General features: G+C 54.2%; 1 protein-coding gene across 2 annotated transcripts in view; it reads right to left on the minus strand.

Annotated features, from left to right (window-relative positions):
- Positions 1–13,110, minus strand: part of SZT2 (SZT2 subunit of KICSTOR complex) — a 49,431-nt gene that overhangs the window by 6,325 nt on the left and 29,996 nt on the right. For both annotated transcript variants that reach the window (XM_081055256.1, XM_081055255.1), the window contains exons 36-62: positions 12,803–12,988; positions 12,270–12,437; positions 12,095–12,182; positions 11,901–11,972; positions 11,517–11,718; positions 10,581–10,680; positions 9,739–9,868; positions 7,776–7,928; positions 7,591–7,693; positions 7,396–7,501; positions 7,195–7,306; positions 6,448–6,566; positions 6,171–6,335; positions 5,808–5,892; positions 5,493–5,657; positions 5,238–5,405; positions 4,720–4,853; positions 4,117–4,283; positions 3,895–3,992; positions 3,673–3,805; positions 3,421–3,551; positions 3,190–3,290; positions 2,940–3,116; positions 2,474–2,741; positions 2,308–2,387; positions 2,097–2,222; positions 1,771–1,970 (exon numbers count right to left, since the gene is read on the minus strand). In XM_081055256.1, coding sequence (XP_080911382.1) covers positions 1,771–1,970; positions 2,097–2,222; positions 2,308–2,387; positions 2,474–2,741; positions 2,940–3,116; positions 3,190–3,290; positions 3,421–3,551; positions 3,673–3,805; positions 3,895–3,992; positions 4,117–4,283; positions 4,720–4,853; positions 5,238–5,405; positions 5,493–5,657; positions 5,808–5,892; positions 6,171–6,335; positions 6,448–6,566; positions 7,195–7,306; positions 7,396–7,501; positions 7,591–7,693; positions 7,776–7,928; positions 9,739–9,868; positions 10,581–10,680; positions 11,517–11,718; positions 11,901–11,972; positions 12,095–12,182; positions 12,270–12,437; positions 12,803–12,988 — 3,737 coding nt within the window. The remainder of the gene's footprint in view (positions 1–1,770; positions 1,971–2,096; positions 2,223–2,307; positions 2,388–2,473; positions 2,742–2,939; positions 3,117–3,189; positions 3,291–3,420; positions 3,552–3,672; positions 3,806–3,894; positions 3,993–4,116; positions 4,284–4,719; positions 4,854–5,237; positions 5,406–5,492; positions 5,658–5,807; positions 5,893–6,170; positions 6,336–6,447; positions 6,567–7,194; positions 7,307–7,395; positions 7,502–7,590; positions 7,694–7,775; positions 7,929–9,738; positions 9,869–10,580; positions 10,681–11,516; positions 11,719–11,900; positions 11,973–12,094; positions 12,183–12,269; positions 12,438–12,802; positions 12,989–13,110) is intronic.

A 13,110-nucleotide genomic window follows, 5' to 3' on the forward strand; every position in this document is an offset into this window, starting at 1 on the left:
ATCAGACTCACCACCTGTTTCATGTGGAATTGTTTTGGAGGAGACAGGACTGGAGAGGGCAAGAACCTGCCCGAGGTACCACACTGCAGGCCAGGCCTAGACTGCGGGGCAGGGCTCTCTACACAGCAGCTGCTGCTTTAAGGGGACGTGGGAGCAGTGCTCAGTGGGGAGGCGAGCAGGCCTCTCTCTACCAGTGAGAGCATGAAGGTAGGGCTAGAGAGGCTGCTGAAACTATGGAGGACACCCATGAGGGGATGGAGGTGTTGGCTTACGGGGGGTAGCAGGAGAGGGTGAGAGGGGAGAGGGTGATGTATGTCTGAGGTTTCATTAGGCAAGTTCAAGGACATGCTTGATTCCCTGGTTAGGGACTTTTCTCTGAAAGGGAAAAGAGGTTCTCTCCTGACTGGGGAACGGCACTTTCAGCATTCCACAAGCCTCCTGTTCATTTCTCAACTCAGCGGCAAGGGGAGAAGAGAAGCAGCGAAGGTACCGCGAACAAGGACAAAACAGAAAGGGCCAGAGGGACCCACTCATTACACTTAGGGGGTATAACCTGCCAGAACTCTTGCTGGAGGGGTCTAAGCCTCTGGTGAGACTAAATGTCCCATTTACTCCTCAGTGAAATAGGGATAAGACCTAACTAGTGATTGGTGATGGTTAAAGACTGGTGACAGAGAAAGGCCTGACTTTAAATTTTGCTCTCGAGACATGTTTTAATCTAATGTGTTTTTTGTTTTAAAAAGGAATTCAGATTTCTGAGAAGACCGTAACTGAATGGAAAGTAAGCAAATGAAAGTCTCTCAGAAAAGCTCCGACAGCTGGGACCTGGTTGCCACAGGCAGCAAGCGGGCCAGCTCCTCAGGGCGAGAGACGAGGGGTGGGGTCCTGGAGGCACAGGCCTGTCCTCTCTTCCTGAGGCCTGGAAAAGAGGGGGAGGCCTGGGCGGTGCAGAGCTGGCACGAAAACACTAAGGAATCAGAACTGGCTTTCTGGGCCAAGGTGGTGTCTTGAGTAAGGAAGTACAATTACATTTACTAGTTTGAAAAGGCATCAAACTAAAAATAGAGAGAAGGGAGAAAACAAACTCACAAATCCAGAGACATGAAAGGAACTCTGTGTAACGTGAACAGATACTTTCCCAGCAGGAATTGGGAAGAGGCTGGGAACACAGAATCTGGAGGTTCATATTTGAGAAAGGTGTAGAGCAGGGCCACACAACTGAGAATTTGAGATTTGATACAGGAGGAAAAGGTGGTTGTGGACTTGTCACTGAGCTCTGGGGAGATGGAAGGTGGTGACAGAGGGGCTGCCTATTTTCTAAGACTCAGACCTGTCACTACTGGCCAGTGAGCGAACATGACCAAGAGGCCAGAGGACAATGTTGCAAGTAGGCCCAGTGCAGGGGTCCTTGGCGAGAAAGACACCTAACCTCGGCGAGGAAAGGATTTCCTGGGCCAGGAACCATGTCAAATCTCAGGAGGGGTCAGTGGTGTCAGTGGGGTGATCAGGACAGCAATGGTTAAGAGCCTGGTCCAGAAGCTTGGGTGTGTGTATCAGATGCACGTGTGTGGACTGGATGAAAGACGTACGTGGGCATGAGCTCTGTGAGAACGGACACAGATGTGTGAGTCCACGAGATGTGAGTGAGGGCTGCATGGAAGCGTCTAAGATCCTCACGTGTGCTGGCCTAGTGAGATGAACGTGCCCAAGGCCTGAGCTGTCCACCCATGTGGGACCCATGTGAAGACAGGAAGGGCAGTGTGGCCTCACCTGCGGGCGGGCGAGGGGGGCCGCAGTGGCACCAACGCAAAGCCCATGCTCTGCAGATACTGCACGTACTGCTGCAGGAAAGCCAGGCTCAGCTCCTTCAGCCAGGGCTCCTCACGGGCGCCTGGCGGAGGCACCTCCAACGACTCACAGCTTGCGGAGGCCTCCCGGCTCGCAGACCCTGATTCAGGGCGATGGCGCCGCTGTGGGAGTGGAGAATAAGGCAGGCTCTACCCACTGCCAACCACCCTACTGGGGGTGGAGGAACTGAGGTCACTGTGGGTTAAAGGGAAGCCCCAGGGGAGAAATCCAGGAGTCCTGAGCCTCACCTGCCCCTCAGGTGGCCCACAGGTCTCCGGGGGCCCATGCAGCCAGGCAGCTGGATCGAAGAGCAGGGCTGTTGCACAGTAATGCACCAGGCGGGACGACTGCTTCAGGGTCTCCAGCTCCCCAGCCTGAGGAAATGTGGCAGTGAACACTAGTGCTGATCAGGGAAGGGTCCCAGGACGCTCCTGGAGGGTGCAGGTTTGGGCCACTCACACTGATGGGCATGCTGGCTGGGGCAGAACGCTGCTGCCAGGTCACAAACAGGTTCTCCATCTTCATCTGGCGCTCCAGCTCTGGGGTTAGAGGTATTAGCAGTGGCCCCCACGACCTGCCAGATTCACAGATTGCCCCTGCCCAATGTCCGACCCAGTGTCCTCACCTCTGCGCTCTGTCATCTTGATCTCCAGGAACTGCTGTCCATGGTAGGTGACGGGATCGGGAGGTCTGGGCACAGGGCCGAGTGAGGAGCTGGGACGGGCAGCTGTGATATCCCTCAGGGCCTCATCGAAGGGGAAGGTGTCCAGGGGAAGGGAACCCCCACCCCGAGAAGACCCACTCAACCGGCCTTGCTCACGGCTCAGAGGGGGGCTCGCACTCCGGATGAGGGTCTCTGCTTCCATGGTTGGCAGCAGAAATGGGTTTGGCTCCTGAGAGAGATGGAGCCTCACAATGGGTTCATGGCCTTTGCCCTCAGACCTGTCCCACCCCATGGCCTCCTCTCAGACTCTCCCTCCCCACTACCTCTGCCCTCAGTCTGTCCCTTCTTCCCTGTTACAGGGCTGGTACTTCCTTAAACTGACCCCTTAGGAGCCAGAACTAGAGGAGAGATCCTGAGCAGCAGGCACCTTTTCATCCCGCACTGGGAAGTCCAACTGGCCATAATGATGGAAGAGTCCAAGCTTCTGGCTGAGGAGGCAGAAGATGAGATGGGCGCGTGCATTCTGCCACTGCACGAGGCGAACCAGCGCTCGGCCCAACGCTGCCCCCAGGTCTGGAGCCCAGTTGTAAGTCAGCAGCTGTAGCTAGGAGTCAGGGGTCAGGGTCAGTGAGATCACAGAACCCCTTCTCCCACCCAGCCTCTGGCCCCACATCTACCTTCTTGTCCACGACCTCTAACAGCAAGAACCTCTGCCGTGGAGCATTTCGCCCTGAGCTCCCATCACCTCCTGGCTCGAAGCGCTGCAGGGCTTTGGCAGCTACAGGGTGGGGGACAGGAACAATGGGGTCTGGAGGCAGATTCCCCCTCAATTCCACCCTGGCCTTGCAGCGTCAGAGGCTAGCCCATCAGTCACTCTAAACCCAGCCTTCCCTAGGCCATGCCCTCACCCTGCTGGGTTGGTCTCCTCCACTGCATGAAGTTCCTTCCCAGAAGCAGCAGATGCCGCTCAGCTGCTGGGCGGGGCGTTGGGCCCAGTTGTCCAAGTGAACAAGGACTGAAGACGTCTGGCTGTGAACCCCTAGTGGGAGGGAGGGACACACAGAACGCAGACTATCTATGGCGCCATGCACTGGCCATCACTTCTCTGGGTCTAGGCCCCCACCGCTACTAGCTCAGCCTTCACGAGACCCCAAACTCACAAATGCTGCTCAAAGACGCGGACACTAGTGTCTCCAGCCATTGAGGTGACCAGATTGGTGAACTCAGACAAGACGGATGGAAGGAGGAAGCGGGACACCACGTAGGTGGAGCTCCTGGACACGGAGGCGCACCCTGGATCCAGGGCAGAGAAGTCACAGTGAGGCTCTGGGATGGGGCCCAGGCCACGGGGTTCGTGATGGGAGATGGGGGCTGGGTCTCACCAATTTGAATCATGAACTCCATCCAGCACTGAATAACGTGAGCAAATACAGGCTGCAGGGTCCCCACCTCGCCCTCCTCTAGCTGCATGGTCCGGCGTCTGAAGACACAGCAGCAGTAAGAACCTTGCATCCATACATGACATGTGTGTTTACATAAACCCAATACCCCCCCCCCCCCCGTGACTTCACACCTCACCTCCATGACACAACACACGTACATACCTTTGTCTCTGGGCTCCAGAATCTGGGCCTGGTACCCGCTCAGTTCCACCAGGAGTCCAAACATTTTCAGTTTTGTGACGCCTCCGGCCCCGAGTGTCTTCTGGTCGATCCAAGACAATGTCATCAGTTGTTTTGGGGGAACCCAAGTCCCCAGATTCTGTTTTACTCTGGGGGCAATGCAGTGAGTGAGAAGGGGTTATTGGAAAGGGGAAGGGGGTAGAGGATGGAGGCATCGTGGAAGGGTAAGAACAGTCCAGAGGACTGGGAAGCCCGGGTTCAGGCCCTGGCTTCAAGAGGGGCTTAGCAGCCTTGCGCAGGCTACTCAACATTCCTGAGCCCCGGATGCCTCCCTGGTAAAAGCCCTGCTTGTCCTGAAGGCTGCGAGGATCTGACAAGAAAAGTGGAGGTGAAGGCACTTATACACTGAGGCTCTCTCTATATCACTGAGAACTTGCCACCTTCTGCAAATGCCTACCCAAGGGACAGAGTGGTTTTACATAACAGGTGATCTGAGGCAAGGCCTATAGGGGGGTTTAGGGGGAGCTGGGAGGCATGCAAGAAAGCAGATGTCAGCTTCACCACTTCCTCCCATTCTCCCATTACCAGCATATCCCAGAAGCTACGCCGGCTAGCTTTGCTGGGGGGAGTCACAGGCTCCCCAGGGCCAGGGCCAGGGGGAAAGGTGCTGGCACGGCCTGCAGGGCTCTTGGTTTCCAACGACCCGCTCCTGAGACTTCCTGTGGGCCAGACATTACAGACTCCTGTCAGTAGCCATCAATCCCCATTCCAGACAACCTAGCCCCAAGACTGCTATGGCAGTGACTTACCACTTACTCCACCTGTTAGTGAATGACGGTATATGTAAGTGATAGTACATGGCTGCTTGTGTTTGTGTGAAGGGAGTTCCTGATGAGAGTCCCCCCTCTAAGCAGGTACCCCTAAGCATGCAGATGTTTCTGCCAGTGTATCTATCACCTTGCTGCTGCAGGCAAGGGAATGGACACTGAAATACACTGAGTGTGTACTTCAGATAAGGCCTCTGTGAGGGCTTCCCCCATATTGCACTCTTACCTGAAACACCATCTTGCCTGGATCTGTGATGTTCTCTGGCCCCCACATACCTGGGGACATGTCCTCTGTGCATAACGAGGCTGGCAGTAGCAGCAGCTCCATGATGGCATCAGCCAGGGCCTGACGAGCTGCTCCTCGGAGTTTCTCCTCCAGCTGCACAATACTGATGTTCCCCTTTTCCCACACATCCAGGCGAAGCCGTGGGGCTCCACTCTGAGCTGAAGGAAAGAAAGGGGGTCATTGGAGGGTGCACCTAGTTCCCACAGCACTAACTGAACCCCCTTCCTCTGACCAAGCTGACCCACCTGAAGAATGGTCCGGCACGACAGAGCAGCGGGTGACCTGGGTCAGCTGTTCAAATTTTTCCTCTTGTGTTAGGTCTGGGGGCCCCGGATAAGAGGGGGGCCATGATGCCAGTGAGATGGGGGCTCCTTCCTCATCCACAAAAGCTAGAGTGATGCAGGCAACTCCTGGGTAGAAATCCATAGGAAGACTCAGGTCTGGGACTTCCAGACTCCCGCTTCCTCTCCCTCAGATCCCCCTCAGCTGCAAGGCTGGGCAAGGCCCTTTCAGCCACGAAACCGGAAAGGCACCAGCCCTCGCAGTGCCGTACACTGTACCTTTGCCCCCAGTGCCCTGTCCACCAGGCTTGTTATACAAGTAGATGTCCAAGTCAGGGAGGCTGCCCTGTGGTGGGAGTGGATGCTGGGGAGAGAACAGCCACATTAAGACTAGGCAAATGGAGAAAAGCCATCAGGGAATGGGTGTCCACAGTGGGGAATGGGGGACAGGGACACAAAGGAGCATAGCAAGACACAGTTAGGTAATAAAGGGGTGTGTGGGGGGGCATGAGTGTACACAGTATGGGGGCAAAGGTACACATGGGGCATCTGTAGAAAACAGTTACACAGTAAGGGTGTGTCTGTGTGGAGCAGGGAGGCCTGGGTGCACGTGGGTGTAGAGAGAGGTAGGTGAAATCTCACCTGGAAGTGGTTCCGGCTGTTGCTGTCTGTGTACTTGGGAGAGTGCAGGAAGATGAGCAGGTTCTGCCGCAGGTACCAGGCCAGGGCAGGAAGCCAGGGCCTGCAGGAGGTGGGTAGGGCCAGATGCAGCACCTCTGAGGGCAGACTTCCGGGGGGCTGGATGAACTGCAGAGAGTGGGAAGGGGAGTCGGAGCTGAATGAGCAGGTTCTGGCTGAGACTGTCCCTATGCCTGTGGCTTTGCCATGGACGGATGCTGGAGTGTGGGAGGGAGCTGACCTCCACATCAGCTGGTGTCAGCTTGCAGTTCCGAACAAGCATGACTGTGATGACATCCAGAGTGGCCTCATCTAGGCGCCGACGCAGAACCCGCACTAGCTCGTCTGTGATCTCGGGACCTTGACACAGACATGGTAGGAAGGTAGAGACACTGGCAAAGGATCCAGCTACCCCAAACCACCCTTAAACCCCAGGCTCACACATTCTCTCATACACTAGAGCAGCCAGCACTGGGTTCTAGTTCTGCTAACCTGCTCACTGTATGACTGTGGACAAGTGAATCTCACCTCTCAAAGCCGCAGTGCCCTCAGCCATACAATAGCAATAACAGCAGCTACCTCAGATGTAACAATCTTAGCCCAAGACCTAGTACACATTAACTGAGCCACAAGTATCAGCTGCAAAATCCAGTTGCCTAACAGACACCTTACGCTTAACCTGTCTCAAATCGAACCTACCATCTTCACCACAAACCCACCTCTGGTATCCAGCCAGTGGGACCACCATCAATCCACATGGTCATCCAGGCTAGATACCTGAGTGTCAACTTTAGTGACCTCTCTTCTCCAAGCTGCATTTTAATCAGCTATAGGCCTTACTGCCTGGGTGTGCCTTCCCACACAGCTCCTACTTGAGGGAAGCCCAGAGCATAGCATGACCTGGAGTAGGAAGGCTCCAAGAGAAGTACCACAGGATTCTAGAAACTCATCTGGTCACTCTCCTACCCTCGGCCCCTGCAATCCTCACCTGCCTGCCCTACGCCATGCACCAGCAGCTGGATATGTCTGTCCACCTGGCCCACCGGGCGAGCAGCGTCTGAACTGCGGCTAGAAGCCATGTCCAGGGGAGAACGAGGACCCTGCAGGGAAACTGTGGTCAGGGCCCAACACCAGGGAGTGAAGTCTGAGGGAGTATGTACAAGGAATGGGGGAGCAGGGGGATACATGCCGAGGCTTCCTCAGAGTAGATGGGCTCCTGGCTCCGGGACAGAGCTAGGGAGGGGGGCAGAGTATCGCCTTCCCATGGCCGCTCACTGCAGGATGTCTCCAGGAGCCTGCGAAAGAGTGGCAAGGTCTTTGGACGTACCTCCTCCCGGGCCATCCTTAACCCGTGCTTTACCCCGTCGTCCCCGGGCACACGTACCGAAGGTAGTACACAGCCTTTGTGGCTCGCTCCTGGTAAACAAACATATTCTTCCGGTTAACCACGGAGAAGGCATTGAGCACAGAGCGCAGGGCCTGGATGGCTGTGGGAGCAATGGAGGCTCAGGAAACTGCCTTCTCCAGATCCCCTCCACACTCCACCAGACCTCTCGTGCCATCACATACCCCGAGAGACGCCCATGCTGGGCCCCATTTTGAGGCGTGAATGGACTCGAATCACAGTTCCCCACACAACGTCACAAGAGAAATGGCCAGGGACAAACTGCATTGTGGCTGCCAGGTACCCTCGGGGTGCACAGCTCTCATCAGCAGCATAATCTGATGAGGGAAGGGAGACAGTGGATCAGAAACAGGACACAGCCCTCTGCCCTCACGGATGTCTCACCTGTGAACTGGCCTACTCATCCTCATTCCCCTGGCTCCTCAGCCCTGCCTATTATCCTGTAGGGGAAAAACGGTCATTTTGGGTAACAAGGCAGGACCATGCTCTTGGAAGGCAAGTCATAGCACAAAGGTTTTCAGAACTATCTCGGAGATGTAGTGAAGGAACTAAGAATAAGTGTCAGGAAAGGCAAAGCATGAGAAAATCCTGAAGATACTGCCAAAACACTGATCCAGTCACAATATCATCACATATATACCCCATCTGTTGGGAGTTACAACAACCCCTTAAACCAAAAAGTGTAACTGCTTACTTACATGCACCCACTGTAGAGTGCAGAAACTACGTCCTGTGCTTTGGAGGACAGCTATCCCAAAGAATCCAAAGGGTAGCATGGCAGTATGCAAGCACCCACAGCCACACTCCAATGCCTTGGTCAACCCTTTCCAGGTTGACAAGAAACCTTCCAGTTGTCTAAAGGTGGCAATTTGGTTTCCCAGAGAAGCTGCTGACAGATGTGAGCAGCGTATAGGAAACCCAAGAGGCTGCAGAGTCTGGAATGGAACGCTGGTTGCTAAGGGTTTCAGCAAAAAGACATGGAGACTAAACTGAGGAAGGGCTGTGTCTGGGTTCTGACTGGTCTTACATCTCAGCCTGCTGAAAATCATTGTAAAGAAAAGGTGCCGGGCTGTCCTAGCTCATGCTCAATTTGCAGAAGAAGCCATCAAAACTCCGGAAGCCCGCTAATTATGGGGCTTCTGCTTTGATGTGGCATACATCCCTGGATGTGCTGAGAGAGGCACTCTCAGGAGCTGTCAGGAACGTTCACCTACAGACTTGCTGAGAATGGTAAAATTAAGGAGTGGTCTGATTTTACTTGTAAACCAGAAGGGAGAACTGCAAAGGAATGGCATGATTTGGCTTTCCTCTATGAGTTGGGGCAAGAGGTCATCCGGGGTGAGAGAAGGGAACAGAAGTGTGGGGACTTTAATTACCCTCTCGAGGAGATCAGCATGTTTCCTAACCATGACCAGAAATCTCAGAAATCCCCACGGGGTCCTCTGCCTGCCTGTCAGAAGAGACAGCCAATCACATGGCAAATCCTCCCCCGGGGCCTCAGGTTCCCCTCTGGGCTTCTCTCACCTAGGAACTGGCCTACTCGGCCACCCAGCTCCCCTTCGGGCCTGTCTATCACCCTCAGAGGAAAGATGGTCACTTTGGAAAACAAGGCAGGGCCAGGCAGAGGCATGACCTTAGGAAGACGGTTACAACCGGTGCCCCTTCCATGACGTCTCCTGTATTCTTCAACCTCTCCCTCTCTGCTGGATCTTTCGATGTGGAACATAAATGTGCTCAAGTCTTACCTCATTTTACAATTCCTGCCTTGCCCTCCATTTCCTTTAGTTCCTGCCATATCTATTTTTGTCTCTCCCTTCACTGCCAAGCCTCTAGAAAGAGTAGACAGAGTAGCTCTGCCCCACCTATCTAACATCCTTTTACTTTTTAATTTCCTCTGATGCGCCATTTCCATCTCTCCACTGAAAGTACGTTCACTAAAGTCACTGATGAACTTGAAACAGCCAAATCCAATGATCCTTTTGTGTCCTCACCTCCTTGCTCTCCCTGTATTACTTGCCACTGATGACAAAGTAATGGTGACCCTCCCCTCAGCTTCTCACCAGTCTTCCATAAAAGAAAGGGCAACAGCACCCCCTTGGTGAGGGAGGCTCCTGGGTGGGATCTCACCATCACTGGGCAGTGGTGCCCGCTGACGGGAGTGGAAGGGGGTCTCACTGCGCCACAGATCTTCTTCACTCTCGGCCACGAGGAGAGAATTACACACGTGAGTGTCATGAAGGTCCTGAAGAAGCAGCCGCTGGGAGAAGGAGGAGCAAGGTATCAGGGACCTGGAATATTTCCTCATAAATTGGTCGTGGTGGTGAGAGGCGATCAAAGGCCAGAGAGAATGCCCATTATCACTGGGGTCAGAGGTCAAAAAGAGCATCAGTAATCACTGGGAGGTCTGAGACCGTGTCTGACAGTCACTGGGCTTGGGGCTCTGAGCGCTGAACCAGTTAGGAACTCTCGTCCCTCCTCTTTGCCAGAATCTGCTCACCATCCTTCAGGTCTCAGCTTAAAAATCACTTCTTCTAAGAAGCGCTCCCTGACACTTGAGGTGGTCAGATCCTGTTACATGCTCTCACAGCAGTCTCCACTTTTCCTCTGTAGAACTCTTCACAATTGAAATCAAAATAATTTGTGTGATTTAGTTGTTTAATGTCTATCTCCTGCACTGGACACAAGCTCCAGAGTCAGGGTTTCCCTCTGTTCACCATTATATCCCTAATGCCAGCGCAATGCAATGAGAGGGAACACCTCATAGTTCCTGGGACGGTATGAGAAGAACCCACAGTGCTGGGGGTGGGTTAGGGAGAATTCCCTAGTTTGTGGGGAGTGACGAGTAATAGCATCCCAGTAACTTCAGGGTCAAAGAAAATGTAGAGCATGGAAATGTAGAGTTCCTAGAAACTGCTTCCTCATCTGGACTGTGCCCCATGCCTAGACAGCCCTGCCCTGCTGTCCCTTACCTGGTTGACCTCCCTGCAGATCTCCCCAACTCGCCGCACCAGGAGCTGCTGCAGATGGCGACACTCAGTGCCTGGCCCCCCATCCTCTCGAATGAGGCTCCTAGGAAGGAGGAATATAGATCAGATACAGAACTGCAGTGGGGAGGGAGTTGGAGGAGGTCATGGGAGCGGTAGCCAAGAGGAAGCATGGAAAGGAAGTAGGACTAGACAAAGGGGAGTAAATACGATGGGAAGTGGGAAAGAAGAAATTCTCAATAGCAATTCTGGAAGCCTAGGCTCCCTGCTTGCCTCTCCAGCATCCATGTGGGCACCACACTGCGGCTTCCATCATGCAGTTCACCTTTTTATTCTCAGATCTTCTTATCAGACTGGTGGTCTTCCCTTCTCTCAACCCCACCCCATCCCTGAGATAGAGCACTATTTAACCAGATGCCTAGGTATGAACCCCGGCTTTGCTACTTTCTAACTGTGACCTCGGCAAAGTACTTACCTTGCTTGTGCCTGAGTTTCCTCATTCATCCCATAAGGATAATAATACTTTGTAGAGCAGTTATATCGATTACATGAGCTGATCCAGGTAAAATGCTTAGAACAGTGCCTACCACCTATACGTAAGTACTTGTTAAATAGTGCCCATTATTCCTTATTTTTATATATCAGCTTCTGAAGCTGCACTGAACTGCAGATGTCCTTAATACTCAGCTAGAAGCCAAAAGCCCCATCAGCTTTTCAAGTCCTTTAGGTAAGTAGAGTGACATGCCTTGCTACAACCAGTGGAAAGTGTTCAGGAGCCCCCAACCTTAGAATACAAGTCAGACCCCAATCCAAATCTTCAGTCCCATGTTGTCCTTTCTAATAACATTCAAGAAGGGTGTTGTGGAACAAGGGAAGCTGAGCTAACATCAATCGGGATGCAGGGCCCTGGCTTCTACGTACCGTGCGTGTGCACACACTTCCACACGATCCTGCAGGATCCGTACGATGAGCCAGAAGTCAGGCAGGCAGGGTCTAGGGAGGCCTGGGAGCGAGGGCTGTGCAGGTGCCGGCCCAGGCGGGGTCCGCAACGTGAAGGGGGCCTTCTCACCCAGGGTCTCATTGGGACCTTCACTGTCTGAGCCACTGCTGCCACCATCATAACCTGTGTCAAATGTGCTGAAGTTCAACTCCGTCTTTAGGCTCATCTGAGCCTCCAAATGCATCAGGCTCAATGGGCTCCTCCAGGTTAGTCCCTTCTGATGTCCCCTGCCCAGGCCTTTCGCTGTGCAGTACTAAGTACACTTCCCATCAGCTCAGAGTCCTTCACCCCTTGCCCCAACTTACCCAGGTGGTCTGAGTCCACACTGCCTTGACTGGACATAAGGCTTAGTCCCCGGCTGGGCCCAGACTGGCTTCCTGGGAAGAGAAGAGAAATAAATGCCCGGAGTCTCTCTCATTCCCACTTAGGACCACCCTCCAAAAAGGGTGTCAAGTCCCGGGTCTTGGCCCCAGACCTTGCTGCCCAAGTCCTCTCTTACCTCCTGGTGGCAGGCTGGGAAGACTGATGAGGGAGGGGCCCTCAGAATCCTCTGGGGAGCCAGGGGCTCGGGGGCTGGCTGTCAGGGCCTGAAGGGAGGAAGTTATGACTGAGTACAGGCCCCACACATCCACCACCACCCCTGCCATTTCCAGGTCAGCCCAGAAAAGACTCACCTCCCCTTCGATGGCTTCAGCCCTGTCCTCATGACTGTGCCAAGCCCAGGTCGCTGAAGGGGGCACCTCATGGGACCCATCCGGCTGTTGGCCAACTGCCACAAAGAAGAAGCCACTGTCAGGGTCCTCAAGAAGAACATGGCCAGGGAGGTGAAGCCGGCGGAACTCCTGGGGAGCAGGAGCCAAGGTCACAATTTAGGCAGGAGCAGCTCTCCTTATTTGTGGGACCCCATACTCCCTCCTCAGGCCCTAACAACTACTTCATGAAGCAGACCCCAGCATCCCCACTGCTGAGGTTTGGTAAGGTTCTGTGACTTGCCTAAGGTTCAACGGGCTAGTGGCAAGGCTAAGAACTGGGTCTCTTCCCACTTAGTTGGGCTGCCAGGCATGGCGTGAGAGACAATGTGCGGAAGAGCTGGGCAGGAGAATAATTTTAGGGTCTCAAACCAAGAGAGGGCCTTCCAGTTCTGTACCTGGAGTCCAGCGAAGGACGGGCCCCAAGAGGCCCAGGGAGTATTCTAAGAGAAGCATACCTCCTTGAACTGTGTGAGGGAACGCTCTGGCCCAAACACAAAACTCAGTGGCAGAGTTTGGCGAAGGCAGGTGGAGCGTCCAGGAGAGCTATGGATGTGGGCAGCCGCACGGTGCAGGGCAGGGCTCTGGGGGATGCCCCCTCTTCGGAGTGCCCCCACCATCTCATCCTCCAGCAACCAGCGGATCTACAGTCAGAGGGCAATCCAGGAAATGGCAAAGGGCACTTCCCTTGCTGACTGGGGCATCACCTCACTCCTAGACTAGAAGATACTAGAAAATAGTAGGCCTCACAGGTCTCACTTCCATC

This window comes from Rhinolophus hipposideros (genome assembly GCF_964194185.1).
Source record: "Rhinolophus hipposideros genome assembly, chromosome: 8".
Lineage (NCBI taxonomy): Eukaryota > Metazoa > Chordata > Mammalia > Chiroptera > Rhinolophidae > Rhinolophus > Rhinolophus hipposideros.